This window comes from Danio rerio, chromosome 12 (genome assembly GCF_049306965.1).
Source record: "Danio rerio strain Tuebingen ecotype United States chromosome 12, GRCz12tu, whole genome shotgun sequence".
Taxonomy (NCBI): domain Eukaryota; kingdom Metazoa; phylum Chordata; class Actinopteri; order Cypriniformes; family Danionidae; genus Danio; species Danio rerio.
Genome location: NC_133187.1, coordinates 49,622,501 through 49,639,560, shown reverse-complemented (window position 1 = coordinate 49,639,560; position 17,060 = coordinate 49,622,501). Strand labels below are relative to the sequence as shown.

The 17,060-nt window shown below is 41.0% G+C and overlaps 1 protein-coding gene across 7 annotated transcripts in view; it reads right to left on the bottom strand.

Moving 5' to 3' along the window:
* The window catches only part of fmn2b (formin 2b), a 103,598-nt gene that overhangs the window by 72,726 nt on the left and 13,812 nt on the right, over positions 1–17,060 (bottom strand). For 3 of the 7 annotated variants that reach the window (XR_012388256.1, XM_073918949.1, XM_068224842.2), the window contains exons 3-5: positions 15,074–15,237; positions 6,524–6,674; positions 1,405–1,466 (exon numbers count right to left, since the gene is read on the bottom strand). Coding sequence is in view for 6 of the 7 variants with exons in the window: in XM_073918949.1 (XP_073775050.1) it covers positions 1,405–1,466; positions 6,524–6,674; positions 15,074–15,237 (377 nt within the window). In the remaining variant the exon portion in view is untranslated. Of the gene's footprint in view, positions 1–1,404; positions 1,467–1,995; positions 2,014–6,523; positions 6,675–7,062; positions 7,239–10,214; positions 10,383–15,073; positions 15,238–17,060 lie in introns of those variants that run through there. The other 4 variants (XM_073918948.1, XM_009306990.5, XM_073918950.1 and 1 more) reach the window with 3 other exon arrangements.

The window sequence follows — 17,060 nt, the reverse complement described above, 5'->3', positions numbered from 1 at the left end:
CTCTGCAGTCTTATCTTTATGCATTTGCTACTGTATTCCTAATCATTTTTTCAAATTTTCTTAACAGTATATTTTTCTAAACTGTAAAGAATTTGTATACATTTTGTATGGTAATGTAAACCGGCCACTTTATTAGGTACACCTGTCCAATTGCTCGTTAACACAAATTTTTAATTAACCAATCACATGACAGCAATTCAGTGCATTTAGGCATGTAGACATGATCAAGATGATCTGCTGCAGTTCAAAGCGAGCATCAGAATGGGGAAGAAAGGGGATTTAAGTGACTTTGAAAGTGGCATGGTTGTTGGTGCCAGACGGGCTGCTCTGAGTATTTCAGAAACTGCTGATCTACTGGGATTTTCACGCAAAACCATCTCTAGGGTTTACAGAGAATGCTCCGACAAAGAGGAAATATCCAGTGAGCGGCAGTTCTGTGGGCGCAAATGCCTTGTTGATGCCAGAGGTCAGAGGAGAATGGCCTGCCTGGTTCCAGCTGATAGAAAGGCAACAGTAACTCAAATAAGCACTCGCTACAACCGAGCTCTGCAGAAGAGCATCTCTGAACACACAACACGGCCAACCTTGAGGCGGATGGGCTACAGCAGCAGAAGAGCACACCGGGTGCCGCTCCTGTCAGCTAAGAACAGGAAACTGAGGCTACAATTCACACAGGCTCACCAAAACTGGACAATAGAAGATTGGAGAAACGTTGCTGCTCTGATGAGTCTCCATTTCTGCTGACACATTCGGATGCTCGGCTCACAGTTTGGCCTCAACAACATGAAAGCATGGATCATCCTGCCTTGTATCAGCGGTTCAGGCTGGTGGTGGTGGTGTAATGGTGTGGGGGAGATTTTCTTTGGGTTCATTAGTACCAATTGAGCATCAACGCCACAGCCTACCTGAGTATTGCTGCTGACCATGTCCATCCCTTTATGAGCACAGTGTCTCCATCTTCTGATGGCTACTTCCAGCAGGATAACGCACCATGTCATAAAGCTCAATCATCTCAGACTGGTTTCTTGAACATGACGATGAGTTCACTGCACTCAAATGGCCTCCACAGTCACCAGAGCTCAATCCAATAGAGCAGCTTTGGGATGTGGTGGAACGGGAGATTGGCATCATGGATGTGCAGCAGACAAATCTGCAGCAACGGTGTGATGCTATCATGTCAATATGGAGCAAAATCTCAGAGAAATATTTCCAGTAGCTTGTTGAATCTCTGCCATGAAGGATTAACGCAGTTCTGAAGGCAAAAGGGTCCAACCCAGTACTAGAAAGGTGTACCTAATAAAATGGCCGGTGAGTATGTTATATTAAGAGGAAACCCCGCCAAAAACACAGTTGTTAAATGTTGTAGAAACACAGGGATTTCAGGAAGATGAATGATAGAGGTACCTGAATTTGGCGAATTTCTTCTTCCTGATGTTTCTTCAGGTCAGAGACGACGGCCTGATGCTCTGAAACCACATATCCACAGCACTGTAAATACTAATGACTGTGAACTTTAATGCTGAGGGTGTTTCTAAACACACGCATCCCCCTGAATGCTTCTCAAATAACTACACAAGACTTTTAAACACTAAAAACAGGAAGGCAAATGCTCCCTACTCATTTTTTATTAAATCACAAACTTTGAAAACTCATAAATGAAATGTGTCCAGATTAGTTGTGCATCTGTGCAGCAAACAAAAAAAAGAAAGCGGAAATGAATGAGGAAACACATTTGATTAACAATATGCAGTCTGTTATTAATGATTTGACCCAGAGCACTTTATGATCAAGTCACTGATGAAGACAGACACTGTTGTAGATGAAGACAATAAATGATGTCATGTCATGTGATTCAGGCAAACAAACAGCAATGCATGAGGGGAAAAAGCTGAAATGACTGTAAATCTTTAACCATTTTTTTAAGTATATTTTAACATACAATGAAGATGTGAAATGACACACAGACGAGGCGCAGAGGTTATTTAAGCTACTCACCCTCCGGCTCCTCCACCGCTGCAAACGCACAAGAAAATAATCTACTTTAGTCACTGAAAGCCCTGAACAGAACCAAACGACACCCAGGAAGATCCTCAGTCTAAGAGAAAACCCCTGACTGACAGCAGCTGATGGGAGGAGAGGAACTCAATACACCATTGGCAAGGAGTGTATTTTTATTTTTATTACTACATTTTATGTTTCTTTAACTCACCAAGGCAGCATTTTATTTATTTGAATTATTCTTTGTTTTAATAAACATAAAAACAAACAAAGGAAAAGCAAGGTGAACAGACAAAAACAAGGACACCAGAAAACACAGGTAGAGTAACACAAGTCAGAAAAATCCAATAATAAAAAAGTAAAAAATACAAAAACAATTGAGTAAACGTTAACAAAGTCCTGCTGTGATTGAGTAAAGTCACACTTTTTATGAAAATACAATCCAGACATCCTGCCTGAATTTTATCAATCAAACATTAGATCTGGGCAGTATGCATCACTGCTGTGGAATGAAATTTGTACCGTAAATCATTATTTTTTTCAGTGTATACTGCAAAATGTAAATAAGCAGGCATGGCAAACTGTAAATAGCACCCTGGGCGAACCACCCCATTCATAATACCCCCATCCACCATAACCCACAGATAATGTATGTAGGTTTAAAAAAAAGATTACAAATACACTAAACACTAGGGATGCCCCGTCCTCAATATAATATTGAACCGTCAGGTACGACCTCCACGGTTCAATACGCGCTTGTGAATTGCGGTTTTCTCGGTTTTGTATTTAAATAATTTATGTGCGCTTTACATCTCCTGTGTGTGCCTGTAAGTCCATGAGCTGAGATGAGGAAACTCCTCCCTGCGTGTAAATCTCTAATCACTGTGCTCTAAAGTTAAGGGGCGCTTGACATTGCACTGAAAGGCACACACAACTCACTGCGAGATGTTTTCTACTGCGTGCGCCTGGATAGAGGCAAGCCTGTTGCTGTGCTTGTGCGTGCATTTTGTATTTCTTACATTAGAAATAACAAACTTGCAAGCGGAAAAGACGTGATATGGGAACGGCCGCTGCTATAGTTAATCCGGTGAGCGTGCGTATTAGCCTCGGTGTACATGCTTGGAACTTTAAACTTGCGCACAGTTGGCTTGGCAACTTGTCATAACTTTTCCATGCAACAGAAATGAAGCTTAGAGAAGCCTTTACGATTAATTAACTGTGACGAATTAAAGCGCAGTTAATAGTGAAATCAGCTAATCGTTGCATCCCTATTAATGATCACAGTGCATTATACAAAAGGCATTTTCTACAAAACAAATGCAAATGTTTTCGGCTGTCCACACCACTCGCTTATGGTGACTCACGCTCTGCAGCTCATACTGAGTTGAACAGACGCACGTCACTTCATAGCTATAGCGGCCGTTTTTTGACTGAACTAAATTTATTTATGTCTTGATCACACTATCTGGAGGGCCAAAACAAAGGGTCGCCAATTGAATAGCCCTGGACTACAGTCTCGCATTTTTTCAGCAGCGAGATAATTAAGATGGTTTATTTATGTTTACTGAAGTACAAATAAGTTTATTCAAAATGGCCAATTTATCTTTATTAACTTCACATGTATGTTATTTTCAAAATGTAGGGTTTTATGTGTTCCCCAGTTTGTACATGGGCTACCAGCAGCTGTGGAATTTCAGTGTTCATTTTTTTATACAATACACTAGGAACTACTGTACTTTTCTTGGCTTTTAAGTAAAACAAAATGAGTATTGCAATTAATCATTTTTATTTTTTTTTCTCTGTAACCTCTTACTGTACCTACTGCCTATAGAGTAATAAAAAGTTTTAAAAAACACGTGTCGAGCCATGAGAACTGAACTGAACTGAAAACAGTGTTAAAAAAACCGAAGTATGTATTGAACCGTGGGCTAACTTAGAGCTTAAAGAACACGCTGGTATCCAGGGTCTGGCCTTAGACTGGTTCTATACCAGTCAGTTTGGGCAACTCCTCTTCATCTGTTAGGCAATTAATGTGTGGGGTTCCGCAAGGCTCAACACTGGGTCCTGTTTTGTTCTCCCTTTACTTCCGTTAGGAAAAAATTTTGAAAAGCATGGCATAAATTACCATCTATATGCTGATGACAAAAACTTCCCTATAAAATCTAGGGAACAACCCTCCCTTCAGGCTCTGCTTAATTGTTTGGCTGATTTGAAGTGTTGGTTGGCAAATAACTTTCTCCAACTGCATGAAGACAAGTGCAAATTCATTGTTTTTGGCCAAAAAGGTTCAGATTCTAATGGCAATCTGTCATTGCTTTCTGGGAAAATACATTCCTCGGTAAAGAGTCTTGGTGTCATCTTTGACCAGAACGCAGCTGCCGGGCTTTTAACAGGCACAAAAAAACGAGAGCACATTACACCTGTACTTGTTTCTCTACACTGGCTGCCAATCCAGTTTAGAATTCAGTACAAAGTTCTGTTGTGTGTTTATAAATCCCTCCATGGCCTGGCCCCTGAGTATATTTCTGAGCTAATTATTATGCGCCAACCTGTGAGATCTCTTCGCTCTATGGATCGTCTCTATTTGCAAGTTCCTAGATCACGCTTAAAATGTCGATGTGACAGAGCTTTCTCGGTAGCAGCTCCAAGACTCCGGAACGATCTCCCACTCTCTTTAAGAACAGCTCAAACTTTTGAGATCACTGAAAACACACTTATTTTTATTAGCTTTTTATCATGTGATATGAGTTCATGTATTTTGGTTTTATGTATATTTTACATGCGTTTTATGTGTTTTATGTACAGCACTTTAGTAATCATTAGGGATGTAACGGTATTGTAAATACCGTCATACCGCAATATTAATTTTTTTCGATATTACCGTAGTCGCATGACTCGGTAAAACTATAGGTCTTCTGAGAAAATTTGCTCAGGCGAATGAAGCGAACGGGAGGTACCGGAAACTACAATTCCCATCAGCCCAGGCTTGGCCATAATCCCTTGCGGTCTGTTGTCGCTACAGATCCAGTAATGCGGAAATGGAGTGTGCTGCTAGAAGCGGGGATCAAAAAGAGCTGGAAAACCCTAAAGCGGGTGTTGTCGCCGCGCGCGTACTGAATAGTGGTGTTGTCGCGCGAGTTCTTATCAGCTGTGTTGTCGCGCGCGTACTGTAAAGCGGGGACGGAGGGTGTGTCGCGTCGCGGGGGCACTTTTGATCATTTTGGAAGGGAACTTTCTATCCAAGACTATAAAGGGCATGTGCACTGCACTGGTTGAGCACTGTGTGTGCACGTGCCTGCAAGTTGGGGAATATGACTAATAATCAGTCATGGGGACTGCAGAAACACAGCACACTGTTCAGATTGATGCAGACATGAGACCTCTATCTTACTCATGGTTTGTCCTCTCAAGTGGGGGAAAGACAATGCACAACGTTACCCACTGCTGTCAACCTGGGCCAAGTCATATCTCTCTTAACCCAGAAACCTCAGTCCCAAATGAGAGGGTTTTTTTCTGTTGCAGGGGACATTGTAAATACCCAGAGATACCAGCTTTTACCAGATTATATTTATATGATAATTTTCCTTTAAACCCATCTCTATCTAAGTGAGTGAGTGATTAAATGTTGAATGTGATGAGTTTTCAACACTACTAAATTGAAACTTTATTTTTTTACATGGTTTAATATTTTTTTGTTATTAAAATTGAAGTTCCTGTTTCAAAGCTTACAGATAGATGGCTAATTTGTATGTCATTGACACTTTTGGCACTTTTTTGGAGTATTTTCATAAGTTTTGTTTTTTCCTGTAAATGATTCAATAAATACCGTACCGTGACATTCATACAGAGGTATTACCGTACCGTGAAATTCTGATACCGTTACATCCCTAGTAATCATTGTGATTTGTGAAAGTGCTATAGAAATAGAGTGAGTTGAGTTAACTGTATTGTTGCCTCCCTACTAAACACTACACCAGTCGTTTTGTTTAAAAGATGATTTGTGCACATTTTAAACCCTGATCTGTGCAATTTTGCTATTGTATGACAATGAACGGAAGGATTTATTTCTAAAAATAAACATCAACTCCGGCTCAATGCTTGAGATTGATGAACTACGCCTCTTGTAAAATTTGAGATTTAATTTATCTTTCCACCACGGTGAAGAAATTTCTATATGATGTCACTTCCTAGATGTAATATTTCAAGAATGTTTACATTTTAAAGCAATTAACAAATGTTGAACTGCACAAGTGTACTGCAGACTGTGTGTGTTCTCAGTATTTGTGTGTATGCGTAATGCGTATAATGACAAAGAAGGAGAACTATGAGGACATTAACCAGGTCTCCATTTTACAAAAAGCGTTTAAATCATGCAGAATATATGTTTATTAGAACGTAAAAATGAGCAGCTTCCAGTGAGGGTTGTGTTTTAGGCAATAGAAATAGAGTTTGTACAGTATAAAAACAATGGAAACCTATGGAATGTCCCCACAATCCACAAAAACAAATACGTGTGTGCTCTTACCATCCTCTGTGTATTTGGCCAGAGGCTGCTCCTCCTCTCCTGGTTGTGTCGGGATCCAAAGGCCCTTCAGGTGTCCAGGTAAATGACCCTCCAGACGCTCGAGTGACGGCGGAGGCTGACTGACGGCGGCCCATGTGTACAGCTGATCTTGCTGGAGACACACACAGACACACGGAGATCAGGACATCAGAGAGATACACACAGCAGGATCAAACAATCAACCTTTAACTTGTTATGTACTCTTCAGATTGACTTCTCTTTGGTTATGTTGGTGCTGTTTTTGCCTCATTGACTTCCATTATAAGCACATTTTTGTTATTGCAAAGCCATGACAGCATATAATCATGCATTGTTTATTGTTGGTGGTTTTCCCTGTTGGGAAGAGGGACAGTTTGCAATTTCTTTATTGTTGATGGTATGAGCGGATCTACAAAACAGATTCGCATTCATCAAACAGAGTGGATCGAGTCTCAAACTGGAGCACGCTGCAGTCACTGTCGGTAAATCAAGCTGCTAGTGAAGAGAGTAAAGCTGCAGACCTGGCCGAGGTCTAGCGTGCAGCTGTGGTCACTGAGCTCCTCCAGCGGGGTCTGTCTGTTTTCTCCACACCCACTGAGAAACTGCAGAACCTCCCAGAGTTCCACAGTCCCATCAGAGCCACGGCTGGCGGAGGACGAGCCCCCGGAGTCAGCCTGCATCCTCCGGGCCCACAGCACTGCGCGTGATCACAGCACACACATACACACACACATATAAAAATACTGGGTTTTTGTAACCGAGGCATGCAGTCAAATATGAACAAACCCAACCGTTGTCCTAAAGCTGAAAAACTGTTGGATTAGTCCATATATTAAAGCAAAGTTAGGTTAAGACAACCCATTATTTTTTAAAGCACATACATGCAGCTGACCGACTCGGATTATGACCACAGCAGACAAACACAAACACACACAGTGGGGAAAATAAGTATCGAACTCGACCACTTTTCTCAGAAAACGTATTTCTAAAGGTGTCGTTGACTTGAAATTTTTCCCGGATGTTGGTAACAACCAAAGAAATCCATATATATAAAGAAAACTAATCTAATTAGCTTACAAATGAAGTCATGTGTAATAAAATGAAATGATGCAGGGAGAAAGTATTGAGCACATAAAGAAAGGAAGGTGTATTTGAGCAGTGAAAGCCCAGACAGCAGCTGAAATCTCTCAGTAGTTCTTCAGCAAGCCTCTGCCCTTCCTCAGTGTAAATGAATATCAGCTGCTTCAGTCCAACATCTACATTAGCAGGAGGATGAAGATGAAACCAGGGTGGACATGTCAGCAAGACAATGATCTAAAACACAGCCGAGGAGACTCTTAGATGCTTTCAGAGAAAGAAAAATCAAGCTGTAGAATGGCCCAGCCAATCACCTGATCCGAATTCAATCAAGAATACAGAATAAAGCTCAGGTGTGACAGACGAGACCCACAGAAGTGTCAAGATTTCTACACTGTAGATGTCTGTGAGAAACTCACACCTGAGCAATGCATGAGGCTTCATTCTCCATGAGAGTCTTTAAGCTGACAGCACCAAAAAGCCGCTTGTATAAAATATTAAATGTTTCAGTAGTTCAGTTCTTTCTCCTTCTGTCATTCCAGTGTTTTGTTTTATTTTTACGTTTGTATTGTTTGGGTTTTTTACCAAAATCTGCTTCAATTCCATGTCAACAGCTTCTTTAGAATTTTTATTTCCAGGAAAAAAACACGCCAATGTGTTCAATACTTATTTCCACCACTGTATAGACCCACACACACACACACACACACACACACACACACACACACACACACACACACACACACACACACACACACACACACACACACAGTATGCTGGAACACACCAAGCTGTTTCCAAGAACAAGCACAGATGAAAACCAAGCTTGTGTCTTGTCCCGTCTTGACCAAAAAGCTATACGTGACGTAAACACACCAAAAGGACAGCAGTGGACTGAAACGAGTGTGTATTCTGTTGCTGTGTGCACATACAAAGTGCAAACAAAAGAAGAATTTATTACCATTTTCACAGTACTTGTTATTCACCATGGAGGAATTTGCTTGTGCAAATATGTCTGATAATCCAGCCTGATCTCACGAGGAAACGCAAGTATTTTCCGTTTTGTCAGTTCAGTGGCTAATTAGTGCAAATTCGAACTCGAGTTGAGTCGTACGAAAATGTACGATTTTAAAAAGGAGGCGTGGCACCCAACCCCGCCCCTAAACCCAACCGTCATTGGGTGATAAGCAAATCGTACTAAAATGTACAAATTGGATTATACGAATTAATTCGAATTAGCCTCTAAATCAAAAAGTTACGTATTGCCGTGAGATTGCGCTGGATAATCTGAGAATCCATATTAATTGCAAATACTTGAGAAATGTAGTAAAAACACCGCTGGCCACTTTGTGTCTTGACTTGAATTGTTTACTTGGTTTTGTCACTTCAGTTTTTGTTCTCGTGCTCTGATTTGCAGCTGAATAACCAATCAGATCGCTCTCTTTTGACCCTAATTCTATATGCTGAATCGGGCCAAATTGATCCAATGTGAGAATGAGACGACATGTAGATCACACCAAACACACTAGCACAAACAATACTGACCAACGGCTACCCTCAGCTTGGTATGTCCTGGCCTTAACACACACAAACACACAAACACACACACACACACAAACACACACACAAACACACACACACACACACACACACACACACACACACACACACACACACACACACACACACACACGTAGGCAACTGGCTCAGAACATGACTACAAATACACGCACACAAGCATACATCCAGCTCAGATTATGACCATGGCAGACTAGCACAAACACACACAATGACCACCTCAGAATATGACCACAGCAACCAAACACACTGGAACAGATCACGGCTACAGAGACACATACACACAGACGATACTGACAACAGCAGACAAATGCGCGCACACACACACACACACACACACACACACACACACACACACACACACACACACACACACACACACACGACCGACTAAGATTATGACCAAAGCAAACAAACACACACTCATCATACTAAGACTACAGCAGACAATGCACACATACCGGACTGAAAATATGACCTCAGAATCGTGTACACACACACACCCACACGCAGATGATCAAATCAGATTATGACCACACCATACACACACACACACACACACACAGATGAATGACTTCGGATCAGGACCACTGCAGACACACACAAATGCAGATGATCAAATCAGATCATGACCACACCATACACACACACACACACACACACACACACACACACACACACACACACAAACAAAAACACACACAGAGATGATCAAATCAGACCATGAACACTGCAGACACAGAGAGGACCAGCTCAAAATACACTGCAGATACAAACACGCACATACATAGAGGACCGGCTCAGATCATGAACACTGCAGACACGCACACACACATCCAAAGAGGACCGGTTCAGACCATAAACACTGCAGACACAAACACACAAAGATGTCTAGCTCAGATCATGACTAATGTGCGCGCACACACACACACACACACACACACACACACACACACACAAACAAACACACAAGCACACACACACACACACAGATGATGAGTCAGCAGCAGAAACACACATGTCAGGCAGTAGCAGCTCTGGGTCTGTGTCCTGCGCCTCCATGCTGGATCTGCTCATCCGCTTTATGACAGCGAGGACAGACGCACTGATGCAGTGCTGAGAACAGGCTCGTCATTCACCTCACAAGCCAATCACAGAGCCCAGATTTACATGAGCCCCGCCAACACTGTAAATAAGCCATGAAAATGCTGAACACACACTTCAGCGTCACTGAAGAGCTACACTGCAGCAAACGCGCGTGCACACACACACACACATCCTAAAATAAACACAGCTCCAGTGTAACTGTAAACAGCTGTTCAAGCATCAATAACACTGACGTCACCGGCTGACTGATTCACAAGTTCATTCAGACTCCAGATGATTTTAATTCGATACAGATTTAATCTGGGAGTTAAAACAGCAACACATCACATGATTCCAAACATTAGTGGCTGTTTCCCATTAAAGAAAAATAAAGTATGAATTTAAGATGTATTAGAATTAGCGGCTGCGCGATATTGGAAAAACCTGACATTGCAGTACTTAGTTTTTCTGCGATTTATATTGCAATATGAATATAATTTTACAAGATTAATATTAGGAAAGAATTCATAATTTTACATTGAGATTATTATTTTTTTATTATACAACTATATATACAAAAAACTAAATATGTAAATATATAGTTTGTATTATAAAACTTTATAATAATTATAATAATGATAACATTTTATTACCGGACTGTGTGCTCCAACTATAGGGGGAAATCACACTCCTCAGCCTCCCAGGGGAACGTCTATGCCAGGGTACTGGAGATTAGGATCCAGTCGATGGTTGAATTTAGGATTCAGGAGAAACTATTCATTTTTCGTTCGGGCCGTGGTACACTGGACTAGCTCTATACCCTCAGCAGGGTGCTCCAGGGAGTATGCCCAACCAGTCCACATGTGTTCTGTGGACTTGGAGAAGGCATTCGTCCAAGTCCCTAGTGGTATTATGTGGTGGGTGCTCGGGGAGTACAGGGTCAGAGGTGCTCTGTTAAGGGCAATCTCGTCCCTATATAAACAGACTAGGAGTCTGAAGTAGGCATTGCCGGCAAAAAGTCTGACTTCTTGTACTCTGGCAAGGCTGCCCCTTGTCACCAATTCTGTTCATAATTTCTGGGCTGGAGGGGGTCCGGTTCGGGACTACAGGATTTAATCTCTGTTATTCGCAGAGGATGTTGTTCTGTTGGCTTTATCAAACATGGACCTTCAGCTAGCACTGGGGCAGTTTGCTGCAGAGTGTGACGCGGCTGGGATGAGAATCAGCACCTCCAAGTCCGAGGCCATGGTGCTCCACCGGAAAAAGGTGGTTTGACAAATTCCAGGTTGGAGGAAAGTCCTTACACCAGGTGGAGGAGTTTAAGTATCTCGGGTTTTTGTTCACGAGTGAGGGAAGGATGGAGCGTGAGATTGACAGGCGGATCGATGCAGTGGCAGCAGTAATGCGGTCAATGTACCGGTCCGTTGTGGTGAAGAAGGAGCTGAGCCAAAAGGCAAAGCTTTTGATTTATCGGTTAATCTTTGTTCCTCCTCTCACCTATGGTCATGAGCTTTGGGTCATGACCGAAAGGACAAGATCCCGGATACAAGCGACCGAAATGAGTTTCCTTTGAAGGGTGGCAGGGTGCACTCTTATGGATAGGGTGAAGAGCTCTGACACTTGGGAGGAGCTCGTAGTAGAGCCGCTGTCAGCTGAGGTGACTCGCGCATCTGTTTCGAATGCCTCCTTAGGGAGGTGTTGCAGGCATGTCCCACCGGGAGGAGGCCTCAGGGAAGACCCAGGACATGCTGGGGGGACTATGTTTCTAGGCTGGCCTGGGAACGCCTCGGGATCCCCCCCAGAGGAGCTGGAGGAAGTGTCTGGGGCAGGGGTCACCAATCCTGGTCCTGGAGGGCCGGTGTCCCTGCAGGGTTTAGCTCCAACTTGCCTTAACACACCAGTCTGGATGTTTCAAGTACACCTAGAGAGAGCTTGATTAGCTTGTTCAGGTGTGTTTGATTAGGGTTGGAGCTAAAATCTGCAGGACATCGGCCCTCCAGGAACAAGATTGGTGACCCCTGGTCTGGGGAGAGGGAAATCTGAGGTCCTCTCCTAAGACTGCTGCCTCTGTGACCCAGCACCAGGAAAGCGGCACAAAATGAATGAATCAATGAATGAATAAAATTTTACAATAATTATTTTATTATTATATATATTTTTTATTGATGGCTAATTTTATAAATGTATTATTAATTATTTTAAAAAATTAATACTCATAAAACCTTTTAGTTAGATATAAAACTTTATAATAAATTGTGCACCCCTAGCTTTAATTACAAAACTATATGTACACAACAAACTAAATTGAAGCTGCAGCACCTCCTTTTCTCAATGTGGTATTACTCTGAGGGGGTTTACAGAATTTTGGCTGTACAGAATAAGCACTCTCATAAAACAAATTAAATCAAGTGTAAACTTTATTTTAGCTATGTGTAAAGTTCTCATTAAAAAAAAAACCAACATCAATCACAGCAAAAAATAAAGCATTTTAAAGTCAGAAACAAAATAGTCTTTCCAAAATAGAAAAAGTCAGTGCCCACTTATTTAAAGCACTTGAGAGCGATGCAAATCCTTATGATGTCCTGTGATTCCTCCGAAGAGAGGTGGTTGTTTGTAGGACAGCAGTCAAGTTGCCATGATTAAGTGAGATTGTTGCTCCCCTAGAAGTTGGTTAACTTGGCTTCTTCAGTGAGAAACAGCAAGCCAACATACGCACAGCAACGTAGAAACAGTCCTTAACTGAGCGATAACTTAAAGTTCTCAACCATTGGACTAAAGGTGAGTGATCCATGAAGTGGCCACTCTACCAAACACTCCTCCTTACTCTATGGTAAGTGACTTTTTATATAGGTACAAATCAAGCTAGTGCCCCTGGAGGTCGGAAGCAGTATTTATTTTTATGAATTTATATTTACATGTTGGTAAATATGGACATGATTCAAATGTGGCTGGATGTGAAACATGATATGATACAAATAATCATGGTAATTTAAGATGATAAACATGGTAATTGTGCATTTTCACACACACATTCATGTTTTTTACTGTTCTATATCAGAAATCATGCTTGTTGCACTAATTTATTACTGCCATTCATCACTAAGTGAACTACATACGCCTGCTTTATGAGCCAGTTTAAAACAGCATAATCATGAGTAAAAAAACTACAAAGTGTTTATAAAGTATTAAGCACTCTAGAAGACTAAAACCCATCAGGGAACTGCTAAAAAGAGAAATTCATAGAGTTTTGAGCACTGTAAAGCAGAGAGAATTCTCCATCCACTCTGGATGTCAATCACAGACTGCAGATCACCACCAGCAGATGGCGCTCTGACACTCTTTTTTTAGATGATACAGCGCCACAGCTAACCACATCCAATCACAAACAAGCAACAGATCACAAGACTCCAACCTCAGCCAATAAGAGGTCATCATGACTCTCATCTGTGCTCATTCATAACTCTGTTCTCATTTCTGGACTAAGGTTGTTCTGCGCATCCAACACTGCTGCTGTTGGAACGGGAGATTGGCATCATGGATGTGGAGCTGACAAATCTGCAGCAACTGCGTGATGCTATCATGTCAATATAGAGCAAAATCTGAGGAATATTTCCAGTAGCTTGCTAAATCTATATGACACAAAGGATTAAGGCAGTTCTGAATGCAAAAGGGGGTCTAACTCGGTACTCGTAAACTGTACCTAATAAAGTGGCCAGTGAGTGTAAATTGCAATATAGTATAGAATTAAAAGGGAGTTTGTTTTCCCCCAAGCCCAGAATTGGGGGAATTGTCATTTAATCACATCTTAAATGTAAATCTTTCATTTTAAATTTTAATTTCACTTCATTTCATGCATTGATTAATTATGAAGTGGTAATCAACATGCAAAAACACCAAAGCCAGATCATGCTACAGGCACAGACTCCAGAGTTTTATTCATACAAAAGCAATAATAATAATAATAATAGAAATAATACTAAAAGTAACAATATTATTGCCTAACTAGAAATTTTAATTGTTATGAAAGCAATACAATTCAAGTTTCAAGCACTTTACCTAAAATCTAAGCACTGTTCAAACCCTGAAAACACCAGACTAAAATTTCACAATTTTTAAGGATTTCCAGCACCCATATGAAGCCTGTACATTATTTAATTTTATTTTTTTTTGTGTGGCAAATTACATCATTGCATACACATATTCATCACATTTCATCAGATTGTTAATAGTATTATACTGTATAGTATTAAAATGATTGTTTTATGTTTGCCCAGAATTTAATTACTGTCATTTAATCTCATGAAGGTAATTTATTCACATCTTAAATTTATATTTGATTTCATTTCATGCATCGTTTACTCATAAAGTGGTAATCTTCATGCATTTTCCATGCACAAAAAACAACAACAGCCATATCAAGCTATAGGCACAGACTCCAGAGTTTTTGTTTTATACAAAAGCAAAAATAAAAGTTAATACTTTAATATGCTTTCATTTTTCTAGACTTACTGATCTCCCATGTATGTATACGTATGTGCACCTGTAACCAGTGTGTGTAAGTGAGCTGAACTGTTCTGTCTTGTTTTCAGTGTTTAAACATTCATTTATTTATTCGTTTGGTTACTTGTTTAACTGTTGTCACTGTATCATCACTATTTCGCAAGGATTTATTTCTTTATAAAAGTAAAAACTTCATATAAATAAAAACTAAAAACCAGCAGACAGAAGCACAGTGGCTCTCCAGAGATGCACGGATTCAGGAGTGTGTGAATAAAGTGATGGTGAACTCACATCGAATTGGGGAGCGAGGTGTCCGCTGCTGCTGTAGGTCTCTCTGAAGCAGTCGCTGAAGGGCAACAGGAGACCCATAGCTAGAATCTTGGAGCAGAGTTTCTCAGCCTCCTCCGGCTCACTGGAGTCCTGCTGCTGGAAGAAACGCTCCAACAGCGTCCGGCCTGAGAAAACACATACAAATCACTTACTAATAACACTTAAATAATATGAACCATTATAACAATGAAAGCAAATTCGAAATTTATATAATGCAATAAATGTGATTATGTTGCCAATTAGGGGCAGCATGGTGGCTCAGTGGTTAGCACTGTTGCCTCACAGCAAGAAGGTCGCTGCTTCAAGTCGTGTTCTCCCCGTGTTGGCGTGGGTTTCCTCCGGGTGCCCCGGTTTCCCCCAGTCCAAACACATGCGCTATAGGGTTAATTGATAAACTAAATTGGCCGTAGTGTATGACTGTGTGAATGAGTGTTTCCTAGTACTGAGTGGAAGGGCATCCACTGTGTAAAACATATGCTGGATGAGTTGGCAGTTCATTCCGCTGTGGTGAACCCTGATTCATAAAGGGACTAAGCCAAAAGAAAATGAATGAATGAATTATCACATTTAAAATTAATCACATTCTCTTCAATACTGCACAGACCTTAGATAAATATTAGAGCTGTGAACCTACACTAGTCTCACGGTTCGGTGCCATCGATTCGGTTCAATTCGATATTTCAGTGCATCAGTGCATTGACGGTGCTTTTCATACACTGTTTTATATTTTCTTTACAGCAGCAGTTCTTGTATTAAAATGTATGAATATATTTATAAACTATTTGTAATACAATTTTGTTATTTAATAGAGTCAGAAATATAATCTGTACCTTTAAACGAGCATTTAGCAAATAATATAAACAAATATAAATATCCAGCTCACTTTCTGATCCTTGTCAAGTTCTCTTACACCTCTTTGATCGGTCACACCCTCAACAAAAACGGTTGCGATTGGCTATTGCGCGCTGCGCTCTTTACAGATGAGTGATACTGATAAGCGGCAGGCGGCAGCAGCGATCACAGATAATGCATGATAGACACAGTGGAAAAAACTCTGCAGAGACGAGCTCGTTTCTTTATCCAGAAGTAACGCTGTAAAACAGCCGAGAGGAGAAGAAAAGTCTCGCCAGCAGGTCAAATGGGCCACTGTGTGTGTGTGTGTGTGTGTGTGTGTGTGTGTGAGAGAGAGAGAGAGAGAGAGAGAGAAAGGGAGTACTTTCATTCTCTCCATCTCTGTGAAATAGGGGCTTTTGCTGTCAATGTCAGTGAAAGACTGATCCAGCAAACACACACAGTGAAATTGTGCACAATTTATGAGTTTTAAGTAGTTAGAGTGTTGTAAATACTCGCGCTCGCCTCCTTCGCGACAGAGCGCATATGAGGTAAATGACGTCAATAATAACCGGTTATGGTTATTACTGAAGCGATACCGAATTGTCCGCGTCTGCAACGCGGTGCACCGAAGAAACGATTAATTTTGAAACCCCCAATAAATATTATATTTGTAAAGAAAAAAAAGTCAGCAGCTCACAGTGATTACAGCGATTTGACAGTGCATTTTAACCTCATCGACCAACTGCACAACAATAGAAGCTTATCGAACACTAGAAAGCTAAAAACACCTCTAATACACAAGCAAACCAATTTCTTAGAAAACTGTTTGACTGATTGACGAGTTTTCTGCATCACTACTGAACTCAATCAACAGCAATATGCACAATGCGTTATATGAGCTTATAGTCTGAACTTTTGAATCTGTTAGTTTCAAAACCGATGAACTTTGACACTGATATTGAACTGAACGACAAAACCAAAACCTGGGGCCTCATGCATCAACGCTGTGTACGCAAAAAAACTTTGCATACGCCAGATGTGTGTTTCTGGTGTGTGTTTGTTTTATTTCCATTGGCGACTCCTAGAGGCAATTATGTTCAAGTGCACACTACAA